This window comes from Triticum urartu, chromosome 6 (genome assembly GCF_003073215.2).
Source record: "Triticum urartu cultivar G1812 chromosome 6, Tu2.1, whole genome shotgun sequence".
Classification (NCBI taxonomy): Eukaryota; Viridiplantae; Streptophyta; class Magnoliopsida; order Poales; family Poaceae; genus Triticum; species Triticum urartu.
In genome coordinates, this window is record NC_053027.1 from 527,433,803 (window position 1) to 527,452,481 (window position 18,679).

The window sequence follows — 18,679 nt, forward strand, 5'->3', positions numbered from 1 at the left end:
TCTCCGAACGGAGTCAATGGCGCTGTGCCAGCGACAAGAGACAGCCGGTAAGAATCTGGCCTACAGCAATAAACTCGAGTCAGTAGTAAAGGTCGCAGCAATAGTCCAACGTGCAGAACCGATACTAACTGAGGCCTGACGCGCCAGTAAATTAACTTCGCCTACAAGAGATGCGTTGGAGTTTCATCATGGCAGACCTGCAGCGTCTCGCCGTCTTCTGCCTTCAAAGCAGTTTAGGCAGACTATCGGCGTTCACATAAAACGGCGGATTCGGACAAGGACGGCATCTTACAACAGTTGAGACGGCTACAGCGTACAGAGATCTGAACAAAACCGATACATCAAACTCCAGACAGCAGTCATGATTTGATGATGAAAATACTATGTATATCACACTCCAAACTGTTTCTGTACAACACAGAACGTCACACGGCAAAATTGAGATACAGATAGTCCTTCGACATTGCATCAGTTTTAACTCTAGTTTGTGCTTAAATTACTGCAGTATATGTTTCTGGTTCTCTCTCCCCGTATACCAACTAGCTGCAGAAGTAACATTAGGATCCCACGCCCGGGGATTCTGCATTGTAGGAAGAGCAAGCCAGAAGGTTCCTCATGGGAATGACTACTGCCTACAAAGTCTTCTGCATGAAAGCAGAGCTAATTTACAACAGCCCGACGGGCATTTTCTGGTATAACATTACCTGGATCTCCTCAATACTCTACAGCTTCGCCAACAGTATATGGGTCGTCCCTTGCAGCTTCTAGTCCACTATGAGCTGCCAATGTGATCAAAGGCAGCTTCTACGACGATATGTACAGTTGAGCTCAACATTGAAAGGCTGCGATGCGAACCAATCCATCAGATGTTATTTGAAGGTACTGTTTTTAAAAGCAGACATACGACATAATTGATAAAGCTGGTAAAAGACGGTTAGCTAGAAAAGCAATAAGGATAATGGGCAATGCTAGCACAGGGAACTTTCTGTCACCTGATTGACAGCATAACATAGGATTTGTGTTTTTGGGTTACAACGAAGGTCTAGAACCAAAGCTACAGACCTAATAAAGCTATGCTCCTGTACCTAAGGGCTGAGGCAAATGCTAACAAGTTTAAAGTTATAAATGCTTGTAACTGTTGTTTTGCAAGAGGGCGAAGAAGTGATGCACAACGTTTATACAATATAAAAAGAGCCAACTTTAGTTTTTTACCTTGAAAAAATCATGTCCCTGATGACAGTCAAAACGTCAGGAGAGAGACTCAGTCCTTCTGATAAAAGGAGAGAACTAGGTCTGTATGTACCGAGAACAATTGTGTGTCCAGAAACAGCTGTCAACAAAATCGAATAAATTGCATATATTAGTCTGTGCCGCAGTATATGTCTCACTAAACACGCATATGCCTATCACATGTAAAGTGGCAAAAACGATTCTTGCAAAAGATATAAAAACTCAACCAAAAAGAGAAGACCTCTAAGTATTGCTCAACCTGAGAATCAAGACCTTGAAGCATTGTCCAAATATGGTACTCAAACTATATTGAAGGCAATGAAAATGAGAAGGTAGCAAATTAATACCTTCATAAAAGGCCTATCACGGGCTGGAAAAGAACCAATGAAGCTCTCTCTTAAAATTAAGGAAACCTGTGTAAAGACAGTCAGTAATTAGGGGTGTTTTTTATGTTAAAAAATAGACTCAAGTCAACAACAAATATTTTACAAATGTTTACAGTTGGCAACTGGTAGTTCTTTTTATGATTAAAAAAACAGACTCAGAATTAGCAACAGGTATCCTGCACTTGTATATATCTTTGCTGGTAAAATCCTGTTTAGTAACACACTGAGGACACAAGACAATTTGTTCAACAAAAAAAGGCACACAAGAATACACAGACCATGCATTTTGACAACATACCTTGTCATTGTTGGATTGCACATTGGTAATAGTGTGAGATCTTAAGTTGGAGCACAGAGAATCAAGGTGGGATCTAAGAACTGCCAAGAAACCTTTGGCTGCTTCCACCTGTATGCTCAGAAATTTAGAATGATGTCAGAAGTGAAAATCCACTGGATACAGAAAATGCTTATACTTCAGCACAGAAAAACTATAACAAACCTGGGCATCTGTGCATTCATAGACAGGGCGCTTCCTAGCGAGATAACTTTCACCCACAAGTCTTGAATGATACGGCCGCAACGCAGAAAGCAATTCTTTCTGTTGTGGAAGTTGCGGTACTGAAGCAGACTTAATCTACATTCAGCATGATTTCGTCCATCAGTAATAGCTTGTCGCATTATTTACATCATCAACCATGATACTACAGCATTAGATGCTTTAAAAAATTATACTACAAGCTAAACTGATGATGTACAAGTCTCCAAATCAGCAAATTTGTAAAAAGGAAATAGGAAAGCACTACGCAGGCAATACACAGTACTGGACAGAATTTGTCTCCAGAAAGTAACAAAATATCACAGGTAAATAGAAGGTAAGACACTTTGCAGGCACCTGATTCTTGTTGGCATCAATTATCACAGCATTTGCTAGCCTGGATTGCAGATCAGGTGTTTTGTTCTGCACACCAACCTAAAATGACAATAATTGTTAGTCGTGGACCAGAAAGCTCGTGGACCAGAAAGCTCAAATTAACTCAACAAAAATTTATTTCAAATAGATGGTGATCGATGTGCCAAATTGCAACCAAATGGACCAATATGTACATATTTGGTGTTCACCCAATGTGAGATATGTATCTCTCCTTCAATCCCATCCCCCAAAAGTATCCCCTTCTCATCCCTCCCTGGCTACAGGCTTGCTGGATAGGCAGAACAGATCCCATCACTTCAGACAGGCGGTAAATTTAGCCCAATTTTCTTGCCTTTCTGTAGGGACTGGGCCTAACTGCCTTCCATCAGCCTTAGTGTGAAGACTAAAAACATATCTCTACCGTTTCTCCACAATTTTCTCTACTTTAATCAAACCAAAATATGCCAATAAGCTTGGGAACTCACAATGTATGGAACAGGCGCGTCCAGAAAATCCAGCATGTCATTTGGCAAAACCTGTATTAAATGATGCAGACATCACAAGAGGTAAGCATGAATACATTGCCTAGCCATCAAGTTCAGATCTGAGCACTCAGAGGAACAAATGTAAGTACCGGTATGAGTAGACTCTGCCACTGATATGGCCGTATTAGAGGTATTATGGATAAAACTGAAGCTGAAAGCATTCCCTGGTCATCAAAACAATATTCTTTATTAAATAACAACTCATGTATGATTGTTCTATTTGCCATAACAGAAAATTGTTAGCTAACACACAGATCAAGAAAATGATCAGATTAACTGGTGTGCAATATCAACACAAAAGGTGTGAATAAGAATGTCAAAACATGTGTGAAGGTTGGAACAATACCAAATTAGAACAGACAATAACAATCTGTTTCTCCAGGAGCGCGGCGGCAAACAGCGTAATTACCTGTCAATAAAATTAATTCCAAGTTGGTAACTACAGGTAAAATTAAGTGCTCACAAGCAATTTATAGACAATCAGTTTGGTGCTCAGACAAATCAAACTAGAGCCCAAGAATGTAGAATGACACATCAATCAATCATTACAGTAAAAAAAGGCATAAAAATTTACTCCAATGGAAGTGTAGCAGTACAGTGTAACAAAAGTGATGCCAAGGATCAAGAAAGGAATGCATTAAAGTGGATAACACACTACATGCACTAAAGCAACCAATTAAAATTCCATGTTGCCCTCTTTCAAGAACAAAAGGGATTCTTCACTAACAAGGTAACATCATATACTTAAAGAGTAAAACTAACAGATGATGCAGTTTAAAAAAAACTGACAATTTGGTTGTGAACTGTTTATAAATCCATTGAAAGATGTGCACATCAAACATGCAAACCAGACACTTGCAAATATTTGTGACTACAGGTTCAAAATTATAATAAGAAACAATTAAACTCTTGGCAGGGGGCTCTCACATTTTGTATGTTTGGATGTGAGTTTTCCAACGACAGTCTCAAGCAAATAGCATGATAGAAGAAATAACTAGGTTCCGCAAAGGAAACATTTCATCTCGGGAATAAATAAGGGATACTTACATGTTCCAACCTGAGGCATCCACATATTGTTGCAACAGCCCATGTGGATAAAGCAGTCGATTCCTCTTCAGCGAAGAGTGCATTACGCATCTGAAATAGGAATAGATATGTCACGTGCATATTATTGTTCTTATATTTATGATATTAAATATAAAAGACGTGAACGTTACACCAAAGTAGGTCAGCGCTAAATGCATAATGTGGCACTGCATCCCGTAAATTACCTCAGCCACCTCTAAGCTTGTATCACGTGACCGAAGATCAATAGTCGACCCGGCAAGATGAAGAGCAGTTTCACCTGGCCGATGAAACTTCAATGAGTGCAGGTGCTCCAACGGATGAAAATTAAGTGATGAACCCCTGACAGGACACTGCAACTGGTAGTACTGACAGACAACTTGTAGAGATCCATACTTTTTGGCCTGGAGAAAACATCAAGTTACTCAACAAATTCACAGAGAGGAGCTGAGCAAAATATTGCATAATTTCATGCATACAGAACCTTAGCCCATCGCAATATACTGTTGTGCCCGACTACGTCTCCATGACCAATGGAAGATGGCTCCTCCAAGTCCAAGTCGGGGGTATCATTTCTCAAATTTATGCTTTCAGAAGGAGAGTCTTGGGAACTGCAGAAAATGGTGATGACTGTTTTACTATTTTAATCAGGGACTGATGCACACGTAAAATATAGTTTGCAAACAAGCGTGCTTCGCATTCATAACGTGTCAACAGTTAATAACAGACATGACAAGAGAATCTGAGGTAAGAAAATAATAACTGAGAGCAGCACAACAGTTCCCACCAACCTGTATTGGTTATCTAGCTATAATGTTAAAAGTGTTCACAGCAACATTAGGGGTCAAGACTAGGCCGATTGTGTGTTGAGGAAAATAGCAGGCTGTGCTAGAAGCTAATTGATTTGGAGGATACCATAACCATACCTTGGTGATGATTCAGATCCTTCACTAAGGCGAGACCGTATAAGCGGCAAGATAGTATCATTGACAAAGATATCAAGTTCTCCATCAATCACATCTTCATGTGAAAGAACATGAGAATTTTCCTTGGTATCAGATTCATTCGGAATGATGGGTAAGGAATCCGGCTCATCAAGCTTAACTCCAGATACACCAGTCGCTGTATCTTCTGAAACAGAATTGTCAGACTCTTCTGCGGTATAACACTGAGTAGCTGTTCCTGTTACAAGAACATTTTGTTCTTCTTTGACAGGAGAACCACTTTCCTGTTGGACTTCTAGGGAGATGAAGTCCAGTTGGTTCTCCCTACACTCAGAATTGCTGTCCGTGTCAGAGAGCTGCTTTGGAGAAACTTCCACGCTTGGTTCAAAGGATTTTTCTACTGTTGTACAACCAAAATACAGTTCTTGTCCTACGCTTTCGGAGCCTTCACAGATATCACCATCCTCACATTCCTCTTCAGGCGATAATGAGGTTAGCATGCTAACACCATCCGTGAGCCATTCAAGTCGTTCTTCCATAAGAATACTGCATAAGAAACACGGCAGACACTTATGGAGAGGCAAATGCAAAGGGTAGACCATCAATGCTCAATGTGTGATAGCATCAAAGACACCCGTGCAAGAATGTTTGACAAAGACTCAAGACAAATCAAACCAAAAGCTTCCAGAATGTAACATTAATACCTTATTCGTACAATGCAAAATTTATGTACTGTAACTAGAGGACAGCAAAGTGCTGTGCAAAATATGGAGCAGATATACTAGTTGCAGGGTTGAAACTATACTGATAGATCCAAAAATAGAAAATGAATCTGTAAGGTCATCAATGCAACATAAAGCTCAGACATAAGGATATTGGAAAATTATATGAATGAATAACTTGCAAACATAATTTCTAGAAGAAAAAATAGAAGAATTTTGCAAATTCATTACAGATTAAGTAGAAAAAATAGAAGAATTTTGTAAATTCATTACATATTGAGTAGGTTTCCATTTCTACCACCTCAAAAAGATTGACAAACCAAAAGACTCGAACTGAAGAGAAATTCAGATATTACAAATACAGTAAGATAACCGGAGATAATGGAGAGCACTGTACGCTACCTCTGCAGCACCCCAAAATGCAGTTCAAAGAATGGCAGCCTAGACAGGATGCAATAACACCGTGGCGTGGTTACTACATAACGACTCCGGCGTGGAAATACAGGTTTCTCATTCGTGAGCATCGAAACTAGCTTTGAGGGTCTTTGTACAATCTCTTCCACCAATACACAGCATCCATATAATGTAGGATCATCAGCAACCTGCAAACTCTCAATGTCAGAGCCCCAGTACAGTGAAACGGTGTAAGAGAGAAAGATGTAAATATACCTGTAAACGGAAGACGAAAGATTGATTGCTTTCTTTTAGATGTTCCTGAAAAAGACAATATAAAAAGTAAGATTCACATCAAAACCTCAAATAGACTAGATTAAAAAGAAAACATGTAAGATGTTACAACTGCAAATCTTGCGGCATAGTCTGCAATGTGGTTGGAGGAGAAACTTCACGACTACAGACATATTATAAGAATAAAACACGAACTGAGCTGAGAAAGTCACCTGCCCTAGGAGAATTTCGTTCAGCTCGCTGAATGATGGAGTCCGTTCAACAGCATTAACCTATTACAAATGTAAATATAGGTAAATTATTTGGTAAGAAGTGTTTCTATGCTCTTCTTATAAGCTCTGCACAAGTATTGAGGAAACACCAACAACATGAAGCTAATTCGGGCATGAAATTAGGATTATGGACCATACTCAGCCACAAAATTTAGCAGTTACAGATTTGCCAGACAGAAAGTAAATTCTATCTGAGATTTCCAAGATCTTTTGTACGAGGGACAACACTATATTAGTCGATTGGAGCATACAGAAAAAGAAGGGGTGGGTATCAGTGTGTATGGCGAGGGCAATGGACATACTGAAACTTGATAGCCGCCAGATGACTATTTCTAGTTTCACTGTTTTTATCGACTAAATTTCCTGGTACTGCTTGTTCTGATTGAATATTTACTTGGCATGTCACTGTATGTCGAAAACAGTCAAAATGACCACCTAGTCCATAGCCCATAGGAGTGTGTCTACTCCAGCCCTATATTTCAGACCTGTCTAACTGACACCCCAGGCTTTTCTCTAATGGACCCCCTGAGGAGATTTTTATCACGCTATTGCACTATTTCATACGTGGTGGATGTAGACAACTAGGCTGGTGACTCAGCAGGGGCCGGACATGCTAGTGCCAACTAATATATTTTTTACTTTGTCTTCTTCTCTCTCGACGTCTCCTCACTCTGTTTCCTACACATGGGCATTGCCAATTTTTTTTATTGTATTATAATTGGAAATGTAACCCAGGTGGCAAGTTACAGTATTATGAACTGAACCAGACATAACAATATGTCAACCCAGTAAACAAGATATAACCTATACAGGAAGCACCATAAAACTTGGTAAAATTGAAGTTTAATGTATAATCGTTGCAAACGTTTATTATACAGAAATGCAAAGTATCAGGGTTATGTAGTTCGAATGGCAGACCTGTGCACCTCCAGGAAGGCAGAACGAGACGATATCCTTGTACTTAAGCGGAAGAGACCTCTCAGGGGGGTACGCAAAAAGGACCTTAAGGACAAGACAAAATATCCTGAGGTTCAGACACATGAAGAAAGGCAGCAATAGGACCTCCATTTTATAAGAACATGCAACAACAATAGATGATGTGAGTGATAACCTGAGGTTCCAAATTTGATACAGCATGAACTTGGTGGTGGTTGTTGCCAAATATATGTCTTGATTTCTTTGCATCATCATCATTTCTCCCTAGAGCAATGTTTTCTAGCTCATGGATATCTGCCTGAGGAGGAAGCCCAACAATCACTATGCTCTCAAAAAGATGTGATGGTTCTTTGATGCACCTATTACCCTGTTCCAACCAAAAAAAAAAGAACTTGAGGCACTATGCTCTTCGACATTTGCCAAAATTACCAGTCCTACTAGTTCCAAAATGATAGGCCATTTCAGCAAGAAGCAGTCGGTCAAATAGAAGCAACAGCCTACATTACATACCTATCTATTGCACTTAAATCAGATTTCAGTAGAACCCCAAAGGCAAAAAAAATTGTGTATGCAGGCGTAATAAATACTTATACACTTCTGTAGAAGGTACTTGGGGGTATGCAGCCCAAATTCAAGGTTTCCAAATGAACAAAGGTTATTTCTCCTTGATATCAAAAATATGAGACTGCTTCACACTATGACTAACATGAATATCCGAACAGCAGAATAGCCCTTGCAGCTCAGAAGTCAAATACCCAAACCTATAACCCAAGCATAACAAAGTTTTTCATGAGTTCTGAGTAATTTAGCAATAATTGATCAATCACTACTTGATAGGCTCCTAACCAAAAGATTCCAATTAAGAGCTATCAGTGACAGGACTCCACTTGTATCAAACATGGAGTATAATTTTCTCTGACAATGACCCTTCAAAGCAACATTGCATGAATGTAGACATTAGAGCAATACAGATAATAAAACAAATGGCATTGTGTCATGTGACCACACATAGACTATGTCCTACATAGAATAGTAGTGGAAGAAAATCAAGTAGATATAATTTGTAGCATGAACTGCAACACGAGTTTTATGCTTGAACAATAGCTGCAAACAAAGACACTTTGAGTCACTGCAACTACAGAAATTAGCATGGTTTTGTTGAACTTATACCGAGTAGTTTGAAAAGGCAAGTATCACAGCAATCATTAACATTACAGCTCTGACTAAGCACCTTAATTAATCAGCGTAGTATATCCCACATTCCCACACCACGTAGAGCACAATAGATAGACATGAATTGAACATAGGTAGTGACATAGGAGTACATACCAATGACTTCTGCTGGAACCTCGACCACTGCCGCTTGTGTGTCGTGAGAACTTCCGGGTTGTATGGTCCAGACACTTCGGGTGAATTTGAAAACCCTTTCATTATCTTCGAGAATTGCTGCTGCAGCTTCTGCATTGGGCTGCCACTCTCTTCCCCAGACGAATAGACGACAGACGGCCGTGTTGGTTGCACGGTGGCAGCTGAAGCAGCGGCAATAAATGCTCTCGCAACCTCTTCGGTTGTTTGCATCAGGTGCGACGTGTTGAACTTGACCCCTTCAGACCCATCATTCTTGTTATCCACCATCCTAAATGCCTGTTACTTGTGCAAGCAAGGACATATTCATTTCAGCACTGTGATCGAGAACACGAAGACAAGCCATATAAGCATCAGGAAGTAAGAATTAGTACATCACAGGAGCACTTACAAATTAAAATCCCATCTGATTAAGCTGTTTTTTTATAACTGAGTATTTGGCTATGTATATTTATTCTGTACATCTTTCACGCTCAAATAGGAGCTGAATAACATAAAACTTGCCCACATTTAATTCCAATTTACCCAGTTGTAGCATGTACCCAACAAGTAAACCATGTCGTCAATCAGCTTTGAATCACCTAGATTCAACTGGACTGGACCTTATCAGCCATCACCCACAGAAAGCAGCTAAATTGGTGACAGCTCCCTGGTACGGGACAACAAATTCAGCTTGCATCTCACTCCAATATCCAGCCAGAAAGCCACCTAATAACTAACTGTGCGTACTTTTTCCGGTAGTATCAAAGCCGTAGCCAAAAGCGCCCCACCGAGTTGGCCACGCACCTTTTCCGCTAGTATCCATCAGTAAGAAGAGCATGTGGCGGAATCTAAGAAAAGCAACACCGGATCAAAACAAACCCACATACATAATCCGACGCTGCTATTATTGATTCCTTGGACTCTGCTATCGATTTCTCTACCTACGAAGTAAAGAGTAAAAAACTAAATCGAGTGTGCAATCGTTTGGCCTGGACCGGAATTGCAGAGACCAACCACTCGATCTCGGAGTTTGACCCGGGGGTCGCCCACCAGAATCGCCGTTTGACTGCTGCCCCGAACCCCCCGCCCGCCGCGCAGGCAGGGGGAAGCAATCGCGGCGCGGAAACCGCGCGCCCCGGAGTTCAGACCGCCCCTAGAAATCGACGGCGGGGGCGCCGCCCGTCGAAGAAACGCCCGGGAAGATCCGCGGGAAAAAAAAGCAGAGAGAACTGCTAGGGGGCGAGAAACCCGTCGAGCGGGCTCACCTGGGCGGGGATGCTTTTCCGGCTCGCTGATCCCCCTCCTCCGCTGCTGCTCCGTGCGCCGCCGCCGCCGGACGAATGGGTGGACGGTCCGATGGTCTTCTCCCTCCCCCTCTCGCCTGCCTTCCTTTTCCGTGTTTGTGCGGGCTAATGAATGAACGCACGCACGCACGCGGGGCTTGGATCCGCCGGATTAACGCACGGTAGGCGACTCGTTACGAGCCAGGGAAGCAGTTTTAAGTGGCGTGATTTGGTTTTTGGTGTGGGGTTTGGGCAGGGGATTTGGAAAGCGGGCGGGTTTGTCGTGGGCGGCTCCGACTCTTCTCTTCTCCTCTCCTCTCGCTGCTCGGCTCAGGACTGCTGCCTGGGGCGCCACCACCTCTCGCTGCGCGTGGGCCCGGGCAGCGGCGGGTTGACCCCGGGCCGGTCTGGCGCTCTGGCTGGCCTCGGGTGTGCCGTGCGCCGCTCGCGGCCACGTCCCGCGCACGGCTGGCGCGTGGACAGCTCTGGGCGGAGCCAGCGCTGCACACGGCTCTTTCTTTTTCTGTTTTTTTTTGTCAAGTTTTCTTTTTTCTTTTTTTGACATCATTTGCCAACGTCTGATAGTTGTGTGTAGTCGGCAGCAGGCTGGCGGGAACGCGGGAGATTTCCCTGCTTTGATGGAGCACCATCATCATATTCTAAAAATAATAGTGTGATTATTTCTAGTAGTAGTATACTTTTTCTGTATGCAAATAATACTGCTGCTGGTTAGGAGGCGTCCAGCAACGCTTGGCGTTCGCGACCAGCTTTCCTGTCAGCCGAGATTTTCTACGGCGATAATGCTGGATGATGCGATGCGAGTCGTTATCTGTCCCATTCCTACAAAGCATCGATCACACCCTGTGTGTGTTTTGGACTGTGGATGGCTACGTTGTGGATAAGCACGCACGCAAGGGACGCTTGAGGATGGTACTGATCGGAGGAATTTCTCGCTATCCTCGACAATTCGTGTCCCCAAACTTCCTTTCTCCTTTTCTTTCTTCTCTTTCCATACTGATGATGATGATGACTCTGTTTTATTTTGTAGTGCAAATTGTTTTTACGAGTTTTGGGGGGTGCCAAGGTTCACGAGGTGTGGTGTGCGTGCGTGCGCTTGGACTTGATTCCGGTCCGTCAAGACTGGGTGGGGAGACACGGTCCCTTTTTTTGACCGGTTCTGGTGAATTCAGGCCGATGGGAACACAAAACTACCACGCGCTAACCACTCCCACTTCGGTTGATTGACTACTACGTCCCTGTGGCGTCGCCGTCGGCGGCGTGGATCCTCCTCCGGTGGCTGGATCGATCGATCCGCGCCGCGCCGTGGTTGCCGCGCGCGCCTTAAATTTGATCCGGGCGTGAAGCTTACGCCTGCCGGCTCGGCTCTTTGCACGGAGGCCAAGGAAGACCGCACTGCTGGTACAGGTACGCCAGTACAGGTTGCACCCTTCCATAAACGCTGAACGGTGCAACCATGCGCGCGGCGGCCGCACCGGATCATCGAGGGACGTGGACGACGGCGACGGCGAGTGCCGACTGCCGAGTGGGATGTCCTTTCTTTTATTTGGGCCATCCCCGGCGTGGCGAGAAAACCGCCCGGTCCGCACGCACGGCGCCACTCTTCGCTTTGTCAGCTTTATCGCCGTCATGGTACCACGCTATAGTCGTAGTCAGTGTCCCCTCACCCGGAAAAGATTATTGAAGATAAAAAAATAATGTAACTACTCCTACTACTTCGTTTTATTATGCTAAAAAATAAATAAATGATTCGATGAGTGAGGATGGTCACACTCACACGCGCTCGCAGACTGCCTGGGCACGTATCAGACTCGCACCAGCCCATGCCCGCATGGTGAGGAGGCGGCCCGGCATGGGGAACATGCATGCATACAGAAACGCCGTGTGCCTGAAGCCAGCTCTATTCATTTCGCGTCCAACCTTTGCTGACCGTACCGAGCGATCCGGCGATGTTCCTTTTCGAAAGATCACTCGAGTGAGGAGATCTCAGAGCCTGAATTTCCACTGAAATGTGGCAAAACCTTCAGAAATTACAATCCTCGACTTCATATGAAGCAAAATGAAGAAATCTACATTTTAAAATATGTTTATATACATTCGTCAATTAAAATATCTAAAAGAGACTTATATCTAAAAAGGGAGGTAGTACAATACGCGAGGTGATCAAGCCCTACTGTCTAGCTAGTAATTCTTCTTTTAATAAAGCTAGATTTTTTTTGAGTTGTTAACAGAGCTAGTAGTTACTAATTAATTATATGACAAAAAAAAAAACCATGTGGCCCGCGGGTGCCCGGTGACGCGTGATGTCGGACAGCATAATCTATCAAGGATATAGTTCGGCCTCTCGTCTTTACGATTGTTATCCAAATTAATGAGAGAGAAAATATTCGGACCTTTTCGCATGAAAATGACCTTTTCTTCTTTATTCACGAATGGTCAGCATCATGATCGATTATTGAGGACGAAGCCCGGCTGCCATTATTATCACAAGCACAGTGGCCGATTTTGTAGCCTATCTTGGTTTAGCTTATCAATCTTGCTTCAGCCTCCCCAATCAGGAGATGCCTCATCAAGCTTTGCTCGGTTGATTAATTGATGAAATATGGGTGCCGTGCCATCCTCCACTTGACGATATCATTAGCCCATGCCTGCTGGATCCAAGACCATGACCTGCCCTGCCCTGCTGCTGCTGAGAGTATTCTTGCATATGTGGTCCTGTTCCTGCAGCTGGTGTGGATCCACAAACTGGATGATAACTGGTTATTCTGTCTGGTTTTCCGCATGATTACGATAAGAAATTGCACCAACTTGAAACTCAACTCAAAAGACATGACCAATTCATGTGCTGTTTGCTGGACGATGTAGGATATGTACCTGCAGATATGCATGATGGCGTGGCCGTCTGCGTTCTACTGCACCAACTCCCTCTGACCTACTTAGATAATAATTAGACGAAACATTCTGCTAATCAACTCGCAGGTTACATGCTGGTTCTGCACTGATGCCTTGCCGTCCTGCTGGTTTATATTACCAGAGTGACCAAGTGGTGGTGCGTAGTTGGTGTATTCTTCAAACGTTAGTCGCTGGTTCAGTAATGACATCGCGCTTCTCTTGAAAGGTTGAATACTTCCATTTCCATAAGACGTATTCGTCCTTGTGCCTTTGTTCTTTTGTGGATCGTTCAAGCCCGGTTGAACGTACATCTAGGCGACGACTCACGACAAGACCCAAAAGATGAAGGCTTGCTGTACTTCTTGCGGCTGGCGGTTGGTATCCCCATTGGCCGGATCCTTCGATGAAGACAGACGGTGCCGAATAATCTGGGCTGCTCGTGTACGGCCGAAAGTGTTGGCGTTGCCTATGGCTAAGAAGTCCTCTAAAAAAAAGTCCTCTCTGGTACGAATTTGTGCGGTACCAAGTTACCTCGACTTATGCAAGCGTGTTTATTTTTTAACACAGCATAGACATATACACTTATACATACGTATATACACTCGTCTCTATGAATGTATACACGCACACAGACGTCATCGAGAGACTGAGCCGACACATAATCTTGAGGTTGACGAAGTTGTCACAGACGCATTCGTAGTCGCCGGGAACGTCTCATCCCACTGACGCACATCACCGAAAGGACTAAATAAATTCAGGAAAAGACGATTACCGATGTCAAATCTAGAACTTTAACTCCAGTGAGTTGGGATACCACAGTCCTGCTAATCATTCAACCCAAATTGGCTCGCAATAGAGCGTGTCAATTAATCTTTGTAGAACCTGCTACTGTTAACTTTCAGTGCGTGGACTACTAGGATGTTTCCTTTTTCTCTGTTCCTGCACAATACATGAGCCTTGTAACTACTAAACCAACAAAAAAAAGATACCCACCGTGTCTTCCTTTCTCAGCTAATTTCCTAACAACAAAAAGAGCTTTTTTCTCTATTTTTTTGAAATACATTTCCCACAAATTCTATGCAGTACATAACTTTTTTTGAGGGGATATGCAGTACATAACTAAGGGGCCTCATATACGACCCTCTCTAATTCAAATTGCTGTCAATTCGCACAGGCACGAGCGACCAGGCCGGCCCATTAAATTACACGTGTCTCGCGGTATTTTGCCCATACGTACTGTCGCGTCCTGGAAGACTACAGTGACCCAAAACATTGTGGCACCCAAAACACAATAGTACACATGTGAAAAACACTGTAACGTGTGTTTTTAGGTCTATTTACAAAAATATTTTCCATAGTTTCTAACATGCAAATATTTTTCGAAAATCTGAACATTTTTTAAACTCAAACATTTTTCAAAAGCATGAACATTATTTCAAAAACAGTTTTTTAAACATGAATATCTTTTTGGAAACACAAACATTTTTTTAAAAAAGGAACATATTTAGAATTGTGGACACCTTTTGAAGTTCCATTTTTTTTTGAAAAAGCAAACAATTTTCATATTTTTAAACAGTTTTGAATATTCTTTGGAAATGGTGAACTATTTAAAATTCAGCTTTTTGAGAAACACAGATAATTTTGGAATTCCCATTTTTTTAAACGAGAACATCTTTTGAAATTTTTCAAAAAAGGTAAAAGAGAAAACAAAAAAACAAAAAAGGGGCCAGAACCTTCTAGAAGGTTTAGAAACCAGTAAATAAACGGGGTATGTAGAACCCACAATACCTCAAATTGGCGCTCAGCTCTCCGGGCGAAATGACGACATCTGGACGCAAATAGCGTCAAATAAGAATTCGCAATTTTTCGAGTCTAATAAGAATTGCACACAATTACTAAAGAACTACTCCAACAAAAAGAAGGAACAACCCGAGGCCATCCCAGTTAAAGGAGATAATCCAACTACGCCAGACCAAAATGGACAAACAAGTAGTAGAAGGGGATCACCTTCGACTGGGCATTTCCTAAACGGCGCTTTTGCTGCCTGTTTCTTCGCTATTTGCAAAGGGACGCTCCCTCCGCGCACCACCCCGCGCGAGCGATGGGCCGGCCCGTTCTCCCCCTTTATAAAGTTCAAACAAAAACACCGTAGGTCGTAGTGATATTCGGACAAGAGATCTCTTACTCACAGGTTTTTCTTCTTATCTTCATTCTTTTTTATTTTTTCCTTTTTCTCGGAGCAGTTTTCTTTGGGTTTTTTCTTTTCTTTGCTCAATGTGTGAACTTTTCTCAGAAACAATAATTTTTTAAGAAGAAACAATAATTCTTTTTTCAAAATCGATGAACATTTTTTAATTTTTTGAACTTTTTTTTCAAATTTGATGAACTTCTTTTTAAAAGCATGAACTTTTTCCAAAATTGATGAACTTTTTCTAAAAATCATTAAACTTCTTTTAATATCGTGAACTCATTTTCAGGCTTGAAGTTTTTTTTGCCAAAATCGATGAACTTTTTTCAAATTTAATGATCATTTTCGGAGAATTGGAAACTTTCCAAAATTAATGATTTCTTAACTTTGTTTTCAAATTTGATGAACTTTTATTAAATTCACCATTAAAAAAATCGTGACATTTTTCTGCAAATCTATGAACTTTTTTGAGAAGTCAGTGGTCAATGGTCGCCCAGTCAACAGAACTATACAACTTTTTTTGAGGGGTACAGAACAATTCAACTATGCGAGGGAGACCCGAGCGGCTCGAGTGAGTGAGCGAGGACTGCAGAGCAGTAATGGGCCTGCCCAAATGACACACATGTGGGTATCAGGAAATTCCCTGGCAAGAACTTCCCCTCTCGTTAGGGTTTTTCATCCTCTCGGCGACGGCGGCGGCCGACCCATTGAGATCCGTTCTCTCCCCTGCTTTCCTTTCCTCGCCAGCGATCGCCGGGGCTTGCGGGCCTTGGTGGGGTGCGATACGAAGGAGTGTTAGGGTTCATACCGCACGCAGAACATCAGAAACCTCGGGCTAGAGAAACCATGGATACGGCTGCATCGAGTTCGGCCTCGGCCGCTTCTGATCTGGCAGCAATGATGGAGGAATTAGGGCTAAAGGAAGACAAGCTCTAGGACGTAATCGTGGATGAAGTGAGCTACAACCCGAAGCAACTCGTTGAATGGCGATCGCTAGGGTTCACTCAGATAAAACCTACAACCAATACTGGTTCTATAGGAACATGCGAGTGGCTTGGGACCTCGCCCAGGAGGTGAAGATCAGGCCATTGGAGGGGAACTTGTATACGATGCAGTTTTCATGCCTTGGAGATTTGGAGAGGGTGATGGAAGAAGGCCCCTAGAACTTCAAGGGCAAAGCAGTGATCTTGGCTGAGTATGATGGCTTCACCAAACCCTCTTCCATAAAACTCAATAAAATTGATATATGGATTCGGATTCATGACCTCTCGGATGGATTCTTCTCCAAAGTTAAGGCTCTCTCTGCTACAGTGGGCGAGTTCATATATGCTGAACCAAGATCTCAAGATTTTGAGAGGAATTTTGCTCGGGTCTGTGTCAAAATAGACGTCACCAAGCCTCTCAAGAATGCGGTCTCTCTTGTGGTAAGGAAGAAGGATGGCATGGAGCGTGTGATTTTTAGAGTTAAATATGAGAGACTTCCTGATTGGTGTGCCGTGTGCGGCTACCTGGGTCACCAATTCAAGGAGTGCGGCGACGGCGTTCACCTCCCCAAAGCCCTGGTTTTCAAAGATCTGAAGGCGACTTGGTCCAGAGGTCCTGGAAACGGGCCGGGTGACGATAAAGGAACAAGCGGCGGCCGTGGCAGAGGCCGTGCTGGTAGAGGCGGGGGCAGAGCGAACTCACAGTGGTCCCAGTACAATTCAATGAAGGAGCAGCGACAGAGCGGTGGAGGTACTGAACTGGATATCGCAATGGAAGAAGCCGATCAGAATAGGAAGAGAGGTGCACTGGTAACCGGTGATCCAAAAGCTGCTAATGTTGAGCCACCTTCGATGGAACAGGCCAACAAGCTTCTGTTGCCGCCCCCTCCTACAGTTCCAAGCAGTCCTTCCACACAGGAGCCAAAGAGGACCAAACCAAGTCCATCCATCAGCGATTTGTCTACCCCAAAGAGTGTAGTTCTTACCAAAAACCTTGATGCGCGTTTGGCGGGCCCCAACAGTGGGTCGCGCCGAGCGCAATGAGTACCCTAGTGTGGAACTGTCGTGGGGCTGGCAAACCCGCGAAAGTTCGAGAGCTTCGAGATTTTTCGAAGCAGTATGCCCCCTCTATAGTTTGCATTCTTAAAACACAAATAGAGGGATCTCGAGTGGAAAATTTATCCGGTTCTTTAGGGTATAATAAAAGTTTTGCTGTAAGCAGTAGTGGTAGAAGTGGTGGACTAGGAATATTCTGGAATGATGAAATAAATTTGGAAGTTATTGGTTATTCTGAGTATCACATTGATGTTACTATTGATGCTATGGTTGAGACTCAAACGAGGATCACATTCGTATATGGTGAAGCTCAGGTCAGTGAAAGACACAAGACTTGGGATATGCTTCGAGGTATTGTAGGACTAAGAGACATGCCGTGGGTGGTGATAGGAGATTTCAATGAAGTGCTTCTATCAAACGAACACGACGGAGTGGGCCAGAGAAGTCAAGCACAAATGGAGGCGTTTTGGGATGCTCTGGATACATGCGGGCTATCAGACATAGGCTACCAGGGGTTGCAATGGACCTGGGAGAAGAGAGTAGCTGGGGGCTCCTTTACCCGCGTGAGGCTAGATAGAGCAGTGGCCAACCCAGCCTGGGTGTTGGCATTCCCGACATCCACGGTCGAGCATAAAACAATGGCGAGCTCTAATCATGTTCCACTGCTGCTTCGTTTCTCCGACGTGCATGCATGCAGACGGGGCCCTCGGCCTTTTAAATACGAGGTTTGTTGGGAAAGGGACGATTCCCTCGCCGAGGTGATTGGAGGTGCATGGGAGCGGGCCCCAGGAGAAACAGTGCATGACATACGTGATAAACTACAGGATCTTTCGGCTGATCTTTCTACCTGGGACCGCGTACAATTTGGCAATGTCAAACAGGAGATCGCTAGACTAAAAAACGAGTTACAAATTATGTGATCTGTCCAGGAAAGAATGGGTCCACCTCGCCAAGAAACCAAGATCACAGATAGGCTAGTGGAGTTGTACCACCGTGAAGAAATTCTATGGAGACAGAGAGCCCGAGTTGAGTGGTTAATTCATGGGAACAAAAACACGTATTTCTTTCATCTTCGGGCGAGCAGGCGCAGGAGGAAAAGTCAGATTAAAGCACTACAACGTCCGGATGGGCAGCTAACTGAGCATGTAGCAGAGATGGAGGCACTCACCACATCTTTTTACAAAGAGTTATACACGACGGAGGGGGTACAAAATA

The 18,679-nt window shown here is 43.4% G+C and overlaps 1 protein-coding gene across 4 annotated transcripts; it reads right to left on the minus strand.

The window, feature by feature from the left end:
* Window positions 1-365: 365 nt before the first annotated feature.
* Window positions 366-10,631, minus strand: LOC125514890. 4 transcript variants are annotated; one of them, XM_048680263.1, is made up of 21 exons: window positions 10,310-10,631; window positions 9,849-9,892; window positions 9,027-9,341; window positions 7,873-8,064; window positions 7,680-7,763; window positions 6,702-6,761; window positions 6,472-6,516; window positions 6,205-6,404; window positions 5,063-5,626; window positions 4,621-4,747; window positions 4,343-4,540; window positions 4,119-4,208; window positions 3,418-3,480; window positions 3,161-3,235; window positions 3,012-3,062; window positions 2,509-2,586; window positions 2,116-2,250; window positions 1,915-2,022; window positions 1,578-1,643; window positions 1,213-1,330; window positions 366-842 (listed from the first exon to the last, which is right to left on the minus strand). In XM_048680263.1, the coding sequence occupies exons 3-20, from the start codon at window positions 9,330-9,332 to the stop codon at window positions 1,262-1,264; spliced, it is 2,511 nt and encodes an 836-aa protein (XP_048536220.1). In that variant the 5' UTR covers window positions 9,333-9,341; window positions 9,849-9,892; window positions 10,310-10,631; the 3' UTR covers window positions 366-842; window positions 1,213-1,261. The 4 variants fall into 4 exon arrangements, with proteins under 4 accessions (XP_048536220.1, XP_048536219.1, XP_048536218.1 ...); XM_048680262.1 differs by lacking the exon at window positions 9,849-9,892 and having other exon boundaries at window positions 9,027-9,347; XM_048680261.1 differs by lacking the exon at window positions 9,849-9,892 and having other exon boundaries at window positions 9,027-9,379.
* Between the last annotated feature and the right edge of the window lie 8,048 nt (window positions 10,632-18,679).